At 37.1% G+C, this 19,924-nt stretch overlaps 2 protein-coding genes across 2 annotated transcripts in view; both read right to left on the bottom strand.

Annotated features, from left to right (window-relative positions):
• SLC8A3 (solute carrier family 8 member A3) overlaps positions 1-19,924 on the bottom strand; it is a 275,261-nt gene that overhangs the window by 156,836 nt on the left and 98,501 nt on the right. The window lies entirely within an intron of this gene.
• COX16 (cytochrome c oxidase assembly factor COX16) overlaps positions 1-19,924 on the bottom strand; it is a 52,457-nt gene that overhangs the window by 3,531 nt on the left and 29,002 nt on the right. Inside the window, exon 3 of the mRNA XM_069858331.1 lies at positions 11,211-11,273. Coding sequence (XP_069714432.1) covers positions 11,211-11,273 — 63 coding nt within the window. The remainder of the gene's footprint in view (positions 1-11,210; positions 11,274-19,924) is intronic.

Below are 19,924 nucleotides of genomic sequence, written 5' to 3'. Positions count from 1 at the left end.
CACATACGTTGCTACATTTTAAATTAATCTTAGTATAGAGCATAAGAACAAACTGACAGTCCTTCTATTGATTAGGTGCAGCACAAGCTGCAAAGTTCAGAGCTCCTTCAGATTGCCTGAGCTTTACCATGAGAACTCAGGCTTGTGGCTAGCTCCACTCTCAGATGAAGTGAACCTCTTTCATTTTATTTGCGGAGTCTTTTTAATTTCTTATTTTATTTTTCTTTTTAGCCACCTGGACTCTGTCCACCTGAATTCATGGAAACGTCACGTAAAGATGGTAAACTACTCCCAGCTTTTAGTAAATTGGAATCCATATGAACCGGCAGTTTAAATATCAGAAAGCTTTTTCTCCCAATTCAATGTACTGAATAGTCAATCATTGGAGACTACAATGACATGTAATCAGATGAAACTAGCACCGCTTTTCCTGCCTGTCTCAAATAGCCCAAAGTATATTGAAAATTAGCTGTTTAAAGTAAGATCAGTGCAGTCCATTAAATCTACTGATTCACTTCCTAAATCAGCTAAACTGTCTCTTAAAAGTACAGGACTGACAGAAGCTGTAAATTCATTAAAAAAAATGCAGCTATGCAGAGAGGCATAGTGAACAACAACAAAAAAAAGGTTCAACTATTTGCCACACACTTGACTTTTGTTAAACAGTTTGTCTGGTGCAAAGGTACTGATACAGACATAGAGAGACCTTCAGTTTTCAATTGCTGGTTCAAATGTCTGGCTTCATATTAAGTAAGAGACCTAATACTTTGTCAGCCTTAAAATAAAATAAAATTTTAAAAAGAGTTTGAATTCTACTCTTGCAGGATAGTCTTCATGCCACAATAAGTAAATTGAAATCTGCAGAAATTCATTTAGAACTATTGGTGCTTAGGCTGAGTTAATTCAGGTTGGTCACTTAAAATGTTTGGCTTTAGTCTCAGCTTCCCACTTGTGGAAGAAGGGATAAGAAAATTCTGCTTATTTTACAGCTTGATAGAATAATTCTGTGATTATTACCACAGAAAGAAATTGCTTTAACTCAGAGAGACAATTATTTCCCAGTGTTATAGTATTTGCAGATAACAGATGAGCCAGGGAAGAATATCCTCATGGCTTAAAGAATCAGTGAAAGAAATGCACTAAACTAGTCTGCTCCTGCAAGGATGTCAAAACAGTCTGAAGACTACAAAAGACATATTGAGGAACTCTATGACATACAGTTGCAGAGGTACAGAATTAAGGTGGACACTGAATCTGCTATCTTGCACATGACTGAAAATCTTAATATCACACTGATACAGCCTTATTGTTTTTCTTACAACTCTTTCTGAGAGTCACCTTTTAACATCTTATTTTCTTAATATAAATTTGGTGTTGCTTACATTGTTTAGAATGTGACATAACTGAATGTCTGTGATTAGTGATTTAATAATCTGTACTTTAATAGCCCATGATTAGTGATTTAATCCTCAGATTAAAAAGAGGTATTTTTTCCCAAATGCAGAATGCTTAGTTTTTATGTTATTAGTACACAAGTATATCAGTAAGCAGTATGCTATGGCTAGAACAAAGTTCTTTTGTTCAATAAAGGATGAAATAGGGCAGTTTTGGGGTTTTTCTTTTTTTTTTCTTTTTTTTTTTTTTTGCATGTAAGCATCCAGAGAGCTGCTTCTCTTTTTAACTTTGCTGAAGACTGACAGAAACTGCAGTGATGAAACTAACCGAGGTTTTGTTGCTTACTTCAGTGGGATCCAATACTTTTAATCTATGGCATAATTAATTAACCTATGGTGAATCTGTTTAGGAGACTCTTTTCCCATAGGTTATTTTCCATTTAATTATGCCAATTCAACACTATGTGGGGCTGTGCCTCAGTTAGAAAAACGAAATAGATTAGGAAAACAAATACACACTGTTCATGAATTAATCTTATTTAAGCATAAGACTATGCAAAGAGTTGAACTGGCACGCTTGAGGGAATCACTGGGCAGAGAGAGCGCAGAAGTTTCTTTAAGTGTCTATGTTGTAAAAGATGCATATCAAAGAACTGCACCATGAATTTACCTGTACATCATTTTCCCAATCTGAAAAATGGGAACTGGACTTGCCTGCTTCTCAGAGGTGTCAAAGAGTATAATTAATGTTTGCAGACAGCTCTCACTTCTGCGTGAAGATGCTATAGTGATACAAATTAGTCAGTAAGCCAAGCAATTATAGCACTAGGTTAAAACTACAGGAATATACAGCCTTGAATATTTAACACAAAATAACATCAGTCAGACATTTTCATCTAGGAACTAGGGTTTGCCAGGGTTTTCTCCTAACTGACAAACAGTCAGAGGATAACTCAGTGTCATTTATGCATTATACCTACAGATGACCCAAGCTGGACTCCTCAGTTCAAAGGACTCACAAGCTCTACAGGTGAAGTCAAAAGAATGCAAGCATGGGTCATTTACTTTCAGCTTCTTTTCTTGAACAAAAATGAAACTCTGAAATATCCAACATAAAGAACAGCATGAGTGCAATAATACATTTTCAAGATCAAATATCCCAAATTCAGCAACTTCCAAGTTCAAGCAATGAAGTACATGTAGGATAGTTTATATTTCCCTCACACATGAGTTTTATCAAGCTATGGTTAATGTGCACCAGAAAGAGAGGTGCTGCTTATTAAAGTTTATCTCTGAATCTACATCTTTGAAGACCTAGCCAAGTTAATAGGACCAAGAAATTTCCCAACTTTAAGTGCTTTATCTTGCCAACTTTCTATCACATTAAACTTTGTAAAGGTATGTGCTAGTTACTGCAGCACAATCCTCTAAAAGAGGAGCAACCAGAGATAGACTTCTGGGGATGTTTCCACAGTCTTTCTCAACTATATTAAAGTGAGCCTGGCTGAGCGGGATGCTTGATCTTTTCCAATGTTGGAGTGCAGTAAAAGCAAAACAACTACAATTCTGTGGCTGGTAGGAAGGATTTCCACAGCATGTCCCTGTCTGGAGTCCATAAAAGCATCCTGACACCGTAGAAAAAGTTGATTTGAAACATCTTGCTAGGACTATGAATACTTGAAGCATGGAGAGCTTTTTTACTTTTGTGTATATAAAATCTGGCACAGTACATCTTTCTAATAATGATAAAAAAATACTCTAATCAAAAAAAGAAAGAGGTGTACAAGGATCAAAATATATATTGAGTAACACATCATGTTTTTACTTCTGAAGAGATCTGAAAAATAAGTTTTTACAGGGTTCTTATGTGAGAAGAAAAAGCTCTGGTGAACATCTCTTAGCAAAGGGCTAAGAGATTACCACAACAACAAAAGATCAGTTACCGCTATGAAACTACTAACAGAAATGTGTAGGCATAAGGAAAGAAACAACTAAACAAGGTTTAAGACAATAATATCAAATTAAACTTAAATCCTGGCCACTGAATAACTACATTAAAGCAAATCTGCAGTCAACCTTATTAAAAGTCAACCCTTCTGAACTGGTGAGTCAAATCTTCTGCCGGTTACATGCTTGCTCCTCTATCCCAGCTTCAGTTCATTCAGGTAACATTTACAGAGAGGTAGTATAATTTAGGACTTTTGTTTCCTACTTGCTCTTTCCTGCTGATTTTCCACTCACCTCTCTTCCAGAACTTGCTTGTCAATCTATAGAATGAAACAGAACGCTTTTCTCTGTGTAGAAACTATGGTTTTGGCTCAGCGTTAACAGAGCAACTTCAATCCTTTCAGCCATATTTTTTTTCAGTGACATCAATGGTGTTTGTTTGATTTGTGCTGTTGGCAAATTTCTCATTGGAAGAAACAACGTTCCTCTTTCTTCTCTGTGACTAACATGCTCTGCCTATTTGACGAGGAGAGTAATAAGAGTGTTGGCTCCTCGCTATATTGCCTATTGCCAGTGATCATAAAGCTACTTCTCAGCAATACAGCTGCATGTACCGTATACAAGTAACCTGTGAATAAATCTACCTTTCATTCTATCAGAACCAACAGATCTTCAAAATCAAATCAGAAAGACTTCTGTCTGAGAAGGATCATGGCACCTGCCTAAAATTTTACAAGAATGAAGGGGAAATTTTAGAAGGTAAGGTCTGCAGTGGGTATTTCTACGGTTGGAGGATATTTTGTTATTGAACTGCATCACACTTAAAGACTCTTTATTTTCATGTCAGAGCTGTAATATGGTACAGTGGGACACTGGCCTTCCCATGACTTTCTGGAACAAGATGGAGTATTACATATTGAATTATCAACCGCATTTTCCTTGGCCTTCAAACTTCTCAGTGACACCTCCCAGCTACGCTTGAGCAAAATTCAAGTCTTACCAGATGTATGATGAAGTCAGAGGTTGAAATAGGAAACTTTGCCATTCAATTTTTAAAAGTTTGATTGTTTAGTTACAAAGCATGCAGCCTCCACAGTGAGTCTTCACCATTATCTTGCATCTCATTTTTCCATTTGATCAGTAAGCCTCTTAAGACAGACTCACTCTGACAATAACTTGCTGCCGCAGAGTACTTTCGTACAGTATAGTCTGAGCACTAAATAAAGATGGGTAACAACAATTTGACAAGCAAAGAACATGCGAGAATTGTATAACCAGCTTTTAAAGTACTTCAAAATTAGCCTGAGTGTCCATGTGGGCATCATCTGGACATATGCTGGCAATCACAGAATATTCCAGATAGTGTTTATGAAATTGGCCAAAAAAGTGGAGGGGAAAAAAGGCTAACTGAAACAAACAAGAGGATATGCTTGCAAAAAGCTACTTTGCCTGGTTGCAAAAGCTTCCTTCAAAACTATCTGTTTTTTACTGCATCGTTTTCAGAGGCAGCCAATGAGAAGAATGTATAGAGCCTCAGTGGTGTAGCTGAATTCTAATACACTATACTAAGGTTACTTCAGAGATATTGCATACCAAGGACCCAGCAATTCCCCACTGTGGGCCCATTAGTATGACAGAAGTGCTTAACATTTCCACCTAGTCAGCTGCACAAGAAAATGCTCCCAATACTGCCTGGTAGAAGCCAGCATCATCCCTAGGACAATAAATGAAAGAATTCAGCCACGCTGTGTGGATGCCACTTTCCCTACTCAAACATATTTCTGTGACTGAGACAACACATTGCATCAGCCCTAACATGGTAAGAGTTGGTTGATTCCTCTGGGATTAAAACACTGCTTACAGGGAGTGCAAGCAGTTACAAAAGATTCTGTTTTGGAGAGAGGAGAAAGAGTGAGGAGGAAAGATTGTTTATAATGGGCATTTGTATGTCCCAAGCACGTTTGCTGTCTGATTGCACTGTTAACTTTGTCTTCCACCTATGAGAAATGAGTGTCTTCTTATGGGATAAAAAAGTGCAAATGCAACCCACGTGAAAGAAACAGCTCACAGCTAAGAAAAATCCTGTTCAAAGAGATCTATTATAAACAAGACCAGGACAGAATATTCAGGACCATTTAATCGAGATGAGTTCCAGGGATAAGACCAATAAAAAGCAATACTCTGTGAACTTTCCTCTGGAGGCTAAATATCTGTCTTCCTGTAAGACTTTTCCACTAGAACTCTCCTTGTGCCATACCCATCACTGAATTCTACCTTCTTGTGTTTCTTTGATCACATTTTGAACTATGACACATGAGACTTGAGATGGCACTAACAAAATTATAGCTTGGCTATGGTCTGAACATCCAATCAGAATAAAATGCACAGCACAAACTTTTTTAACTAAAATAATTTTCCCATCTTAGTCATAGTAGTTTCCACTAGTGATAAACTAATACCATTCTTTACAAAATATTAAGCGATTAGGACTCACAGTGAAATAAAAACTCTCACATGTGAACAAACTGAAATGCAAGAAAACTCCACTTGTCCCAGACGCAACCAGAAGGACAGTCAGAATCCTGTGAATAGGCTTGACTTTGCACCAACAAGGGAGACAACCTGGAAGGGATGGAGTGATAAAAGGGAGAAGGAAGAATATCTCAACCCCATTTAGAGTCACAATGGTCACAAAGGAGAGGTTTTCTTTCCCCAACATCTCTGTCATTTCTTAAACAGCTCAAGGTATTTAGCCACTAGTATCTTCACAGACACTGAAGTAAACCAATTCAATACACTTAACTGTTAATTCTCCAACAAGAACAAAATCTGTAATCATCTGGTACTGATAATGGCAGCAACAAGATATTTGCAGATTTCAGCTACTGGCATTCAGGAATCACCTTCCTTCTAGATCTGTCCTCAGGTCCACACACTTTGATGCATCTACTGAATACTATAAATTACTATGTTACAACACTGTCCCTTTGTGGAAAACAATGCTTCTGCCCTACAATCCCCAAAGTTAAGTCAAATGAGCATTAGGTGGCTTGAATCTTTTTTTAGAAGGGCTTCAAGTTCTTCTTTTACTCTTTAGAGAATAAATATACAGGTTATAATTCCCAAACCACCTCTCCATACACCTGTTTTTACTTTTTGAACTCTCTTGAATAAACATTTCAATACTGCAATTACAATACTTTTCCTGTAATTCAAAGGACAAACACTTACACAACTTGTGTCCAGAGCTAACATTGACCTTTTGTGATTTGTCAAATTATGATGAACAAAACCTGTTCAATATGCATAAATTTTAAGCCAAGAAAGCAGCATTCTCTGCCCTGACCACCATACTTCCTCACTTATCCCACACAGAATCCAACAGCTTGCAACCAGTTGAAGGAAAAGATTTAAGGGTTTGATATTCTGAAAGATAGAGAACACCTTTTTTCTTGCTGTTGTCTTCAAATGATATTCCCATCTATTAATAATGGAGCTTAGTTATAATTTTAGTATCTTTGTTGCAGTTCAAAAAAATCTTCAATAGCTAGCACTTTCTTCTTATTTACATATATTATATATTATTGTATAGCTACCATTATTTTCGATACCTTTAAAAATATTTAAGTCTTTAAGATTATTTTAAGGCATCCTTTGGAGCCTGGAGTTAATATATTCAGACTATTCTGCAAGCTATCCCATTTTTAAAGTTCTGTTTAAAGTGTAGATACCAGAAGTAGATCCAGTATTTCAGTACTAGCCTCATCAGTGCCATTCTCAGAAGTAAAATCAACTCTTCCTAATACCTGCCAACCCTGTTTATATTCATAAAGACTGAATTAGGTCTTTGTGGCATAGCATCGCAGTAGAAGATCAATCTGAATTATTCATTCACTGACTCTTAAATATTTTCCAGGGTTGCAACTTTCTGTAACACAGTCCACTCTGGCCTGCACTTTCCATGTTTTAAACAAATACCTTTGGTCACTTTAAAAAGTACTTCACTCATTTAATAGGTCTGGTTTACAAAGTAATACAAACAACTCTGTCCCTGTCTTGCTATACTTTTACTACTTCAATACTTCTGTGCCGCTTGCACATCCATCATGATTCTACAATTTCTTCTGTATCACTGAAGAAAAGTTTTCAGTACTGCCCTGATCCGTGCCGAATCTCACAGAACACCTAAAAATACCATCTTCCTGCCTAGAGAAAATTCTCAGAGAACCATCATTCCCAGATTGAGACTTTCAGTAGCCACTGAATTCTTCCAAGCATTATCGTGGAACGCTGCTATAAACCATCAGAGTCTAATAGATATTAATAATATCTTGTTTAGTTATCAAGAGGTTTGGAAGTACATCTCTCACCTTTTCTAATTTGAACACAAAGGATGTTTTTCTCTAAAAGAAATATAAATATATTTTTTGGATGTTGCTACTCTGCCAACATGGTTATTCATGATTTTACAACCTCATTAATTTATTCTTATTTTGCTGCAACACATGCAACATTTTGCTGCTTTTACAAATATTCTTGTCACCTTATTTATAAGACAACTCTCCAATGTCCTTAGCATCTTTTATCAATCTTCTCTGTGTTATAACTCATTTAGTGTTTCCATAGCAATCCTTCATATTTTTTATTTATTGTGATACTGGTTTTTTGCTCTGCCTTCAGCTGACATTGGTTTCCATTGGATATCATGTATTTTATTCAAACCTAACTGATTTTCCCATTGTAAAATGTTAATAAACTCTTCTTAAACATATTTTTACTTGCTTGAAAACCCCTAAACAACAATTCATTATTTTGTGGTCTGATGTAACTGACTAAGGCCAGATTTTTTAGTGTCTACCAGACAATTATTTTCACAGAAGTACAGAAACCAAGTGCTAAAATAAGGAATGTTATTTTGAAATTGCATCTAAACCAATGAAAAGGAATATACTGTGATTGTAAAATACCCACAAGGATGTTTCTCACTCATCACATTAATGAGTTTTTTATCCCCCTCTTTCACACAATATTTTTGTTCTTTCAAATACAATAAAATACTCTAGGCTTATGCCACAGGTCACACACTTGACATTTTTGCAGTGTGTTCTAAAAGGCCCAGCTTAGCAGCAGAACTACGCTCACACTAGTACCAGTGTCACTAGTGGATATGATTCATTAGGCAAAGGGGGGTGGCAAAGACTAACTGGCCATATGTGGACATAAGTGTGTGACAGGACTTCATAAACAGTGGACGACACATAGAAAGGTGGCTTGCTCCTCTGCCATGTCCCAAGGCACAAGATAAATGGCATTATTAACAGATCTGAGATATCCTTGCCAGAAACACTCCTACATGAAATAAAGTAAATTTTGTATAGCTTGAGAAGATAAAATTTGTAAATTAGAAGGTGATAAAAATGTATTTATTTTAATCTCCTCACAGTAAACTGATTAAATCTGTGATTACAACCTTTTTCATCACCACCACTACTTTTGAGACAAAATGCAGACTTTAATATGTTTGATATACCAGAAATGTCTTTTTCTTTGCAATATGCCCATAAAGGTGTACATTTATAGCAGAAATTATGAGATTTTAAAAGAATTCAGTATGTATTCAAGATGTGCATTTCTGTAAGGCCAGTAAGATATTTTTAAAAGTCTTAGGGAGGGCCAATAGCCATTTGTATGCATCAGGCAATCATGCTTCAAAAGAGCTGGCTTGGTATCTTCAGTAACAGCTGCAGATATAATGCTAATAATATTGTAAAAGAACACTTTACATATCAAAACAGAAACTTGTTTTTTTGACTGCCCTTGATCTCTTATCATACCATATTTAGTAACAGCCACCAGTGTAACCCTCCAGTGTGACCTACATATAGAATTAGAAGACATTCATAAGAGCTGTATTTTGGACGAGTGAAAACATAAAGAAAGGGCAAAAAAGACACTCCCCCCCTCAGCCTGGAACATACAAGGTCCACAGAAAACCACTCTCCTAAATGTCAGCTGTAACTCAACGATTGGTTAGATTTTCTTTTCACCAGCATATAAAGGTAAATTTAACCAAAATTGTCACACACAGTGCAGAGCCTGCAGAGTATATGCATGACTGCTGGCAGTTCCGCAGGTTTCACTGAAGCAAAAAATAAATATGCCTAATGCTTGCATGCTGGTGCCCATAGTGAAGCATGCATTGAGATCAGTTTAAAGCAATAATCTAAATCTAGTTTCATTATGTGGTAATGCAAATCCATTTGTTTCGTTGAAATGGTCTGCCCTCTCTAACACCCAAACACCACTACGGAAGAATTTTGGCCTGGGAACTCTCTGGAGTTTAGATTAAGAAAAAAATAAGGTTGCTTCTGCCATTTCTGTCCATCAGAAAAGAGCCTTATTACACAAGTATATTTCTAATATGTTGTTATGCCCACTGTATTTTATTACCATTGACCATAAAGCTAATGCAATTATGGCAATTTAAATATTATCCTTCAACTACTTACTTATCTTCTGGAGAGAAAGCAAGGCATAACTGAATACAGATCAGTTGATTTTGAGGTTAGGTAGCGAGTTAAACAGAGAAATGTGGTTCTTTTTACTGCTTGTGGTTCTTCCACATAAATCAATCAGAGTAGCCTTACAATATATACTGCGGAAAGTGAGGCACCCAATAATCCCCAGAGACAATCACAACTTAATGGATTTTTATATTTCGACTTTTCATGGAGCTTTCCATATGTACTCAGGGATCAAGTCTTTCTATTCTCTCCACCATAAACTACAGTTCTTTGTAGAAGGGGGACAGCCCAAAACTGTTTGAAATAAGAGAAAAACACCATCACAAACCTGGCAGGTAGGCAGATGTTTTGTGAAATTAGGCATGTAAAAATACAAAAGGTAAGTTCTATTATTTCAGACCAATCACAAAAGAGTAATACAATGGAAAAGTTTTATTAGCAAGATCACATACTGCCATTTGGACACCTAAGTATGAGAGCTACAGGGAGAGCTACAGGTGCAATCAAGCTCTTCAACGGCTTGTGAAAGGAATGTGGCATGAGAAGAAAAAGAAAACCTGCGTTCAGCATAAAGGTCATAGAGACAGACAAAGTGTTAACTGGACATTTGATCCAATTAATTTTAAAACTTTACAAGTTATTTTAAATCTTTACAAGTTATTTTAAATAGCTTTATCTGTTGTTCAGCTTTATCTGTTTATCTGGATTCAGGGAGACTTTTTCCCAGTTCTCTTAACACGGCTTTTGCAGACCTGCAGATTTATGAAACTCTGGATATTAAACTGGCCAAAATAGCCACTTTGGAGCTCAGTAATTTTTGAAGAAAACATACAGTTGAGAAAAGAGTGACATATTTCTCTATAAAATTTTCTGAAATAGTGAAAAAGAAATCACAGTTGTTTGAAAGACATAAGCTTCAAAAGCAAGAAGTAAGAGAAAGCAGGTCAAGCACGTTGTTCTGTAATTTGGACTCAAGATCATCATAACTCATGCAGTAGAAGTGTTAACGTATACGTATACACATTCCATATTATGTCTAAGGTCAGCATCAGCTCTATATTTACAGACTAGGTCAACCACAGAAATTTATTTTGTGGTTAATTTGTGTGTAATTTATTAGAGCCACTGTACCCGGCACCTGGACATCAAAGTAAAGCTGTGTTCAGAAAGAAGCACTGCATGTTCAAAAACCTTTCTTTACATAAAAACTTGGTTTTATTGGACATCAGTGAGTCAAAGGCAGATGGCTGATCTAATTTTAGTTAGACACACATACAACCCACCAGCAGCCAGGGTAATCAAGGGTAGCCAAGGTTATGAGCCCCAAGCAACAGATTTATTTTACCTCATATTCAGATTCCAGTGTTACAGTGCTCTGTTTTAGTTTTTCTTTCAAAGCTGGATCAACCTGCAAGACAAACAAGAATACAGCAAAAATATTTGCTTTTAAGAAATCTTAACCTCAAATAAACTAAATGTTGATACATGCAAACTCTCCCCTCCTTTAAATGAATTTATGTGTTGTTTGTTCAGAAACCATGATGATGAACACAGTACAAGAACTGGTCTGAAGAAAAAGGTCAACAGCCGAAGTTTTCAAATCAAAAAGGAATCACATTTAACAAACCTTGCAGTTGCACTACCTTAGATACTTAAATCTGTAACTTTTTAGTTTGAAGCTGTCAAACTAATCAAAGCCTTAAACAAATGAAACACGGAAGACCAAGAAAGAGAAAATTGTGGTCACACTACATATTTTACTCCTGAATGTTGTGTTCAGTGAATAGGTACACAATATATCCTGACTCATGCTTAGAATTTGAAACCCAGACTTCCAGTTTGCTGGTGAACACACAGCCCTTTCTTAGTCTATTGTTTGTACTGACAATGCTGTTGATTCCTGCCATCTTTCAGAGAAACTTGTTCAAAGAACAAATCTAAGAACAGAAATGTCAGTGAACCACAGCAGATATGTTCCATGTTTTAATTTCTTCTGAACCCAGAAGAAGTTATGTTCACCCCTCCCTTTGCTAAGTAACACATACTCCCACAGGCCTAAGATTAGAAGCAAAGGGAAAAAAGATAATTAGCATTCCTCACACTTAAAGAAACAGTTTTATGTTCTCAAACAGATACCAGCCACATATGCAGTATTCAAATACAGTCTTTAGACTAATCAATTTTAAAAAATCAAATAAAACATTCTCACTCTCAGACCTTAAGCACAACCAGTGTTAAATGAACCAGATGTGTAAGGAGACTGGTAATGTGTTTAGATGGTACAGTACCATTTACTACTGTACTATCCATGGTACAGTAGTCCAACTACGACTAGTTTAGTGAAGAAAAGTTGTTATTCTTAATTTGCTTCTTCTTGATCTGAATGAAAAGAGCTCAGTCACCCTCATAACAACCAACCTCAAATATCTATAAGTACTGTAGAAGAGAAAAAGGAGGGAACACAGATTACAAGATCTGCCTGGTCAATGAGAAAATCCACCTTCAGATTCAGCCCCAGCACAAGCCTCTGATCCTCAGAGGTACTTAAAATACACACCTTCTATCTATATTGATGGGAATTGCTCTACAGAATTTCCCTAGGCCATAATGTTCCCCTTGATTACAGATGCTGCCTGCTAGTTAGCATGCTGCCTGCTAGTTAGCATGCAGCCTGTGAGACTTCAGTTCCTAAGGATGCTCAGACAGGCAAGTCTGACACCATCTGTGCATGGCCAGAGGTTTGATTTCCCTATCTGATCAGAGATTTGGCCACAGAAATACATGTATTTGCAACCTCCAGACTCATTACACTTGGGAACTAAGCCAAAGCACCTAAAATGGTTAAAGTTTCTACAGGATACAGCTCCCACAGTCTTTGTAGTAAAAAACCAATTTGTAAAACATGGTACTGCCTCTGCACTGGTCCTCTACATCAAATGAAAAATGAAATGCTACATCTTTGCGTCGGCATTCAAGGCCTCCATAGTATGAACTGCCCCTTATTAAAGATGGATTGCCTCTCGCCTTCTGTGACCATGACCTCCAGCAACAGCTATGCTTCATTAGAAAAATGAACCCATCCATCACACATGCAAATTCTTTCAGCGGCCAGACAGGCTTTGGAGCTTGCTTTCACAGAAGCAAGAGAGATCACGGACCTCACTGTACTAAGAGCTAAATGCAAACTCTATTTATTATGCTTGGTGTTATCACAATACATGTATGGACAAGGGGAATGCTCTAGCAAGTAAAGAAGCAAGTTTTATTTCCTCCTATGTTTTTCTTCCATTTAATAATAAAGCACCCAAGATAACATGGCTGGAGCCGTATTTTCATTTAATTAACCATAGCCATAATTTAACTTACAAAGACAGCTCAATATACCCATGGCCAAGCCTTATTTTAGCAATTTTTAGTGTGTTCATCTGACGTGTGGCATTTGCACGGCCACATTTGTGTAGGTAAAGGGAAACAAGCAGTGAAGTTACAGCTGCTTCTGTTCTCTTCCAGGTCCTTCTGTCCTCAGACTTCCTCGTACATTCATTCTTCCCTGCCTGCACAAAGGGAGAAGACTAGGTAAAACTGAGATACAGCATCTCAATGCTCGTAACTGTTTGATGCTGTAGCTTTAACATTAACAAAACCACATAAATTAAGGAGGCTGATTGAAATGTCTCTGTAAAAATTATCCTGTAAATCAGAAATAAAAAGAAACCAATGCTTCCTTAGAAGCAGGATTTTTTTTAGTAAGTTAGTTCCCTGAGTAAGAGTAGTTAAACCCTGTTTTGAAGGCAAACTATACATATATATTGGCAAGTTCTCAATATTTAACATACAGGTACATGCAAGATTTACGTCCACTCTGCAGATCACGTTATTCTGCTTGAAGTTTCCCCTTGTCCCCCCGCAAAAGGAAGCAAATATGTATTTCCTCTAATCTTTACCTTTTTTGTGTCCTACATACTTTATCCATGTAGAATAATTTAAACATACTTGACTCTGCACAGAAATTGAGTCACCTGCATCTCTAAAGCCCTGATTGCAACCCCCTGCTCTTCAGTTGCCAAACGGAGACAGACAGGTTATAAATTGTTTCCAGAACCAATAAGGCAGTTGAGAAAACATATATTATAAAATTTTATTTCCACAGTGTTTGTACCATTCTACAACATCTTTGAAACATCACAAGAACAAAAGAAGTGAAAACAGAGCAGTGATAAACATCAAGATGAGCCATGATCACAGATCATAACCAGGGAACACTTAAAATGTGGGCAGAGCCAGGAAAGTGCCCATGCCAAAGTGGTAGCTCCTTTATATTACACATCTGCCACAAGATCCAAATACAAACACATACATTTTGCTTCCACTGTAACTGCTATGCCAACACACATACTGCCAAAATGAGCTAGATGTAATGGCAAATGAACCATCAGCTAAATTATGAATATAAATCTCTATTAGTAAATATGATGGGGGCAGCAGACAAAGCCCAAATGCCATAACAGCCTGGCAGTGTCCCTTGCACCATTATTTAGGAGGCAGAAAGGAAAAGTAAACAATATCCATTTGTACTAGAAGTCTGCTTGTCACGCAAAAACTCAAATGCTCCTTTAAGACCCATTTAAATTCAAGCTTTGTCTCTAAATGTAGAAAAGACGTGTGGACTTACACTATAACTTCATATTAAGTTTTTACTGAAAAATTATTGAAATACTTGATGCATAGTAGCTTTCATTAAATTCTGTCTGCGCTTCAAAACCAATGCTGTAAACATAAGTTTTTAAGGCTTTACTATTATTTTTTGGGGGGTGTGGTGTTGGGTTTTTTCCTATGTAGAACTTGCGGCTAAAATGAATGTAACATTCTCAGAGTATTTTGCACACAGGCTTATTTCATATTACATTAACTGGAAGTGTAAAGGTAGGCATATAGACAAATCTAGAAAGAGGTTTAAGAACAAAGTTTTCAAATTAGAATTTTGTCCCATTTCACACCCCTCTGTTCCTTCAGATTTATCCTTACTTAACTTTGAAAGGTTCCTGAAGACAAAGACTTTAAAACGAATTCTTAGGTGGCTAAAAGTAATAGGGGTTAAGCACAAAAATATTCTTAGAATTCTAAGCAGGCAACCATTTGAGTCTGTGATACCTAAAAACTTTTTCAAATGTGGCTGCCGCTTCTCATTTTAAGGCTGACATTTCAGTTTTTCAACTAGAACGTGGACAGAATTTCTAGGGAGAAAAAAATGGTACACCTCAGGGTGCAGACAAGGGGCATCACTTCAAAGTAAAGCAGGAATACCTGGTGCTTACCAAACCAGGTACTCCTGCAGTGCACTGTAACAAACTGTTGGCCTCTCCACATTCGTTTCAGTCAAAGAGATTTTTGTTTGTGACACAAATATTTCTGGTACAGTTAAAAGCCTAAATGTATTGCTACTAAAAAAATTCTCTAGGTAACACTTTTGCACTGATGCTCAGTAACTACAGTTCATTTAAGTTCAGAAACAAATAAAACAGACAGAGAGCAACTGTGAAATTTATGAATGTCACTAACTTTACCTCCGGGATATGGAAAAAGATAGGTCTCCCACAAAAGGGGCCCAAAGAACACCATCACTATCCCCTTTTGAAGTTCAGAGGGATGAAAGACCTCTCCTGTGAGGAAAGGCTGAGAGAGTTGGGGGTGTTCAGCCTTGAGAAGAGAAGGCTCCATGGAGACCCTACTGCAGCCTTCCGGTGCATAAAGGAGGTCTGTAAGAAAAACGGGGACAAATTTTTAGTAGGGCCAATTCCAACAGGACGTGGGGTAATGGTTTTAAACTAAAAGAGGGAAGAGTCAGACTAGATACAAGGAAGAAATATTTTATGATGAGGGTGGTGAAACACTGGAACAGGTTGCCCAGAGAGGTAGTAGATGCCCCATCCCTGGAAACATTCAAGATCAGACTGGACAGGGCTCTGAGCAACAGGATGGAGTTGAAGATGTCCCTGCTCACTGCAGGGGGGTTGGACTAGATGACCTTTAAAGGACCCCTACAACCCAAACCATTCCAGCAATACAAAGCAGATTAGCACAGTCGCTCCCGTTCAGTATTAAGAGAGGAGGAGTTGGTTCATTCACGTTCTAATTTTCAAGGCAGCATCCCAGTCACTCACAATATATGTTTGCCTAGATCTGTAATTTAAATAGGCCACTTTCACAAGCAGTCTCTCAGCTATAATCATTATTATTTATTTCTACACTTAATATTTGTGGCCATGGGTTTTGGCGCAAACTGCATCTCAAATATATCTTCTAAAATTAAGGGTTCAATTACTACAAGGGAACTGTCAGGAGATGACCATGCCATGAGAAGAGAACTGTGCTTTTAATAGTCTCCCTCCATGTAAGTCAGTGCAGTAAGTTGTACACTTGTCTGCAAATAACAGCACGTACTGATCAAATATTGGTTTGCCAAAGTCTTATAAAACTCGCTCTAGCAAGCATTTCCATAAGGTGATATACGCTACCCTAAAGTTAGTTAGTTATTTTCACTAAAACACGTGTATCCTTTCCTCCCTATTTTCCACAAAATAATATCCCACTGAGAAAGGCTTCAGCTTTTACTCTGTAAACGTGGAAGGATGATGGCTAGAATACAATGAGCATGTATTAAGCTATTTTTTTCATCTGCTCACACCAGCATAAATAGATGGGACAAAATTCTCCTGCAGTATCCACAACACTAAGTCCACAAAATGACTGTTTATATGAAATTCTTCATTTTGATCTCCCCACCTATTTTTTAAACTTAGAGTAAACCAGAACCACCAGTTCTGACTCTACCAATAGAATATCTTCTTTGAAAACATTTACCATATGCCTTACTCCTCTAAACGGAAAATCAGCAGTCTTGTATGGATCAGTGAACTTTAATCTTTGTTGAGAAGAAAAGACGCCCATAAATTGTAACAAAAGCCTGTATCATAAATATTCCATACTGTGGTTTATGAGCACAGGGAAAAGCTGCAGACAAGAGAGGATAAATCCCAGGACTCAGGAAGTGCAGTGTAAACTGCAGCCAAGTTGAGTGCCATTCTACTTAAAGAATTAAAGGAACAAAGCTTGTAAAGGTTGTGAAGTCCAACAAAAGTTGAATTTATGCCAAAATATCAGGTATACAGTCTTTGGTACTCAGTCTTAGACAGCTCTGCAACCAGCTCTGTGTGGGGACAAACCTAACCCTAAGCCTCCCCGCAGAGTTGTCCCCATGAAGACTTGTCACGTTTTGTTGGTAGCAGAGAAGGACAAGGCAAAACACACCATTTCATGCAACTTCATACACAATATCTTTTAACTACATTATTTATAATATTTAATACACTTAGGTAAGACTACTGCATACAATTATATAGGAATACTTCTCAACACCGGGAAGACAGCCGAGACTAGCTGAAAAACCTGTCTTTGTGTTCTTTGTCTCTTTCCTAAGATCTGCATAGAATACAGACAGTTAAACAAAAAAAATATTTCATCCAGCCTCTGACAGAAATCAATGCAGACATTTGCAAAGGAGCAAAACAAAATTTTACTACAGCAGCAGTTCCCAGAGTTAGATAGAGTACATGGTGCACCAATCTCTCAAAATCCAAATCTGCTACTTGCTTTCAGATGGATCAAGAAAAGATCTGCAATCCCAAACTCTGGACCATGTATTTTCACAGGATAATGCCATAGAAAATGCAATCAAGTTAAAGGCAGACATGAGGAATGAACCACCCCATACTTCAGCAAGCACTTAAGCATATCTAGATTTCTCAAACATAAAGTCATCAAAAATAACAAGAGTTCTATGCCTTTCAGCTCTGAGAAGAAAGTACTCAAGCATCTAATCAACAATGTGTATGCTTTCACATCCAGCCTGATTTGTAGGTGCACATTTATTTATTTATTTACTTGATTTATAAAACATACATTAGTGCCTTAAACACTGACTCCGAGTATGCTAGTAAATTCAGTAAAGTTCAGTGCAAAAACTGTTCCTTCCAGTATAAAATAAAATATTCCTAAACTGAAAAAAATGCACAAGTCCAGAACTAACAGTAAGACAATTTCTGGTTTTGAAAGGTTCCTGCAAGTAAAAAAAAAAAATTGACACATGCATAAAGATGAACCAGTTCTAAGTATAGACCCAACCACACCCGTCATGTTAAAGTCAGAATGGTAGAGCTCTCCAACACAGGATCTCTGTAGCTGGCATTTCTGGTCTTTGCTACATCTTGGTTTCCCCCTGCAACCCAATAACACAAAGGGAGGAATTTGCTAAGTATTCTGTGCAGGTTTTTTATCCAAATGTCCTTTTTACTTTCTTCCAAACAAGAAACAGAAGTGTAAGACCTCCCAAGGGAAACGGATAGAACATGCTGAAGATCCATGGTGTAAACCATGCCAAAAGGCAAGAATGGTTCCACCTGGCTTACTATCAGAGGACTAAATGCATTTATCATCACAGAAAGGATGAAAAGTAACACAACAGCATGTTCTTTTCAGTAGGCAAAAATATGGACCACTGGTCACAAAAAGATTCTCAGCCTGGAACAAGAGTTGTAGAATTTGCCAAGTCAGCTATCACAACACATTGACAAAGAAAACAGCAAGAGGAGTAAGTCTCCTATTCTATAACCATTAAAAGACAATTTCTCAAGGTGCCTTTGTTGCATTAAATAGTACTTAAAATATTTCTTTCCTTCCCAATGTGTGGGAATCATTCATGAAAAGTGAGTAATATCTACTCGAAGATTTTATGTTCTTAAATACCAGTTTCATCATACCTTAACTTACATACAAGCTCTGCAATTTTTTAACAAACCTCTCAAAACTCCTTATAATGCACCTGCTGTTAATACATATACTTGACATCTACATTTTCAAATGCATATTTCAGCCAAACCATCACCATGTTATTTAGTTACAATTACTGCATGATTAACCAACATATGCCAAAAGGAAAGTCCAGTTCTAATATGAAAAATGTCAAAATCTTGCATTCAGAATCATGTGGTCTTTACTGGCAAAAGCAGAAGTTTTTATTTTGAATAAAAGTTGCACAAATACAGAAGGAACTTTAATAAGATTTCTTGCATATTTACTGAAGAATTATTTGCTATATCCAAACTATAGGGTTAATTTGTTCCATCTGTGACAACTTTCTAAGACTAATGCACATACTACTGAAAGCACACCTAAGGTTGTATGTAAGGACTCACACAGAGCGTGAGTTTCTGATGCCAATATTTAGGCAAAAAAAACCCCTTTTTTTCCTCTAAATGAAAGATACTTAATAGCAGTAAATAATAAAGACAAAATACAACTTTTGAATGCAATTCCAGCAGAGTCAACACTTCTTATTATATTTTTAAAACGTTGCTTTTGAATGTCTATGTGCCTACCATGCAAATTAAAGCTCGAAAAATACTGCACATGGTTTAAGCTTTTCTTTATCACTCCCTTAGTCATACCCTAACTCCAGACAGAATCAACCTCTTTGTGGTAACTCCAAAAACCAGAAAGGTCAATTAGGCTTCTGTTAAAAGCAAGTAAAGTCAAGAGAAATACCATGAACTGGCAGCTGAAGCCAGCATGCAAGCAGTCTGTGCTCCTCTTGCCTTAATCTTTTCATTGCTAGCAGACAGAAGAGTATTGGAGAGGGTGTCCTCTTTAGTTCTGTACTTCAGCAGAAACATCTGTGTTCAGGGGTTCACGGACTGTTCAATCAGGCTTCTCCTGGTAAATTAGTCCTGGTAGCAGCTTACTTCAACAGTACAGCAACACCAAAGGCAACAATATCTAAACCACTGTCTTTCGCTTGGTGTGTCAGTTCAGAAACACAAAGGAGTTAATTTGAAAGGAGAGATCTAACTATCTCATAGAACCAAACCTTAACGCTTCAACAAAAGCACTGAAGCTTCAATAAAACAACAATGAAAGACACCCAAACCCCACAAAACCAAAAAACCCACAACAACCAAACTTTTCATGCAGGAACAGAAATTGTTTGATTCTTCAGATGTCATA

Source organism: Phaenicophaeus curvirostris, chromosome 5 (assembly GCF_032191515.1).
Source record: "Phaenicophaeus curvirostris isolate KB17595 chromosome 5, BPBGC_Pcur_1.0, whole genome shotgun sequence".
NCBI classification, from domain to species: domain Eukaryota; kingdom Metazoa; phylum Chordata; class Aves; order Cuculiformes; family Cuculidae; genus Phaenicophaeus; species Phaenicophaeus curvirostris.
Note: the sequence above shows the minus strand (reverse complement) of the source record. Positions and strands in the feature narration are given on the sequence as shown.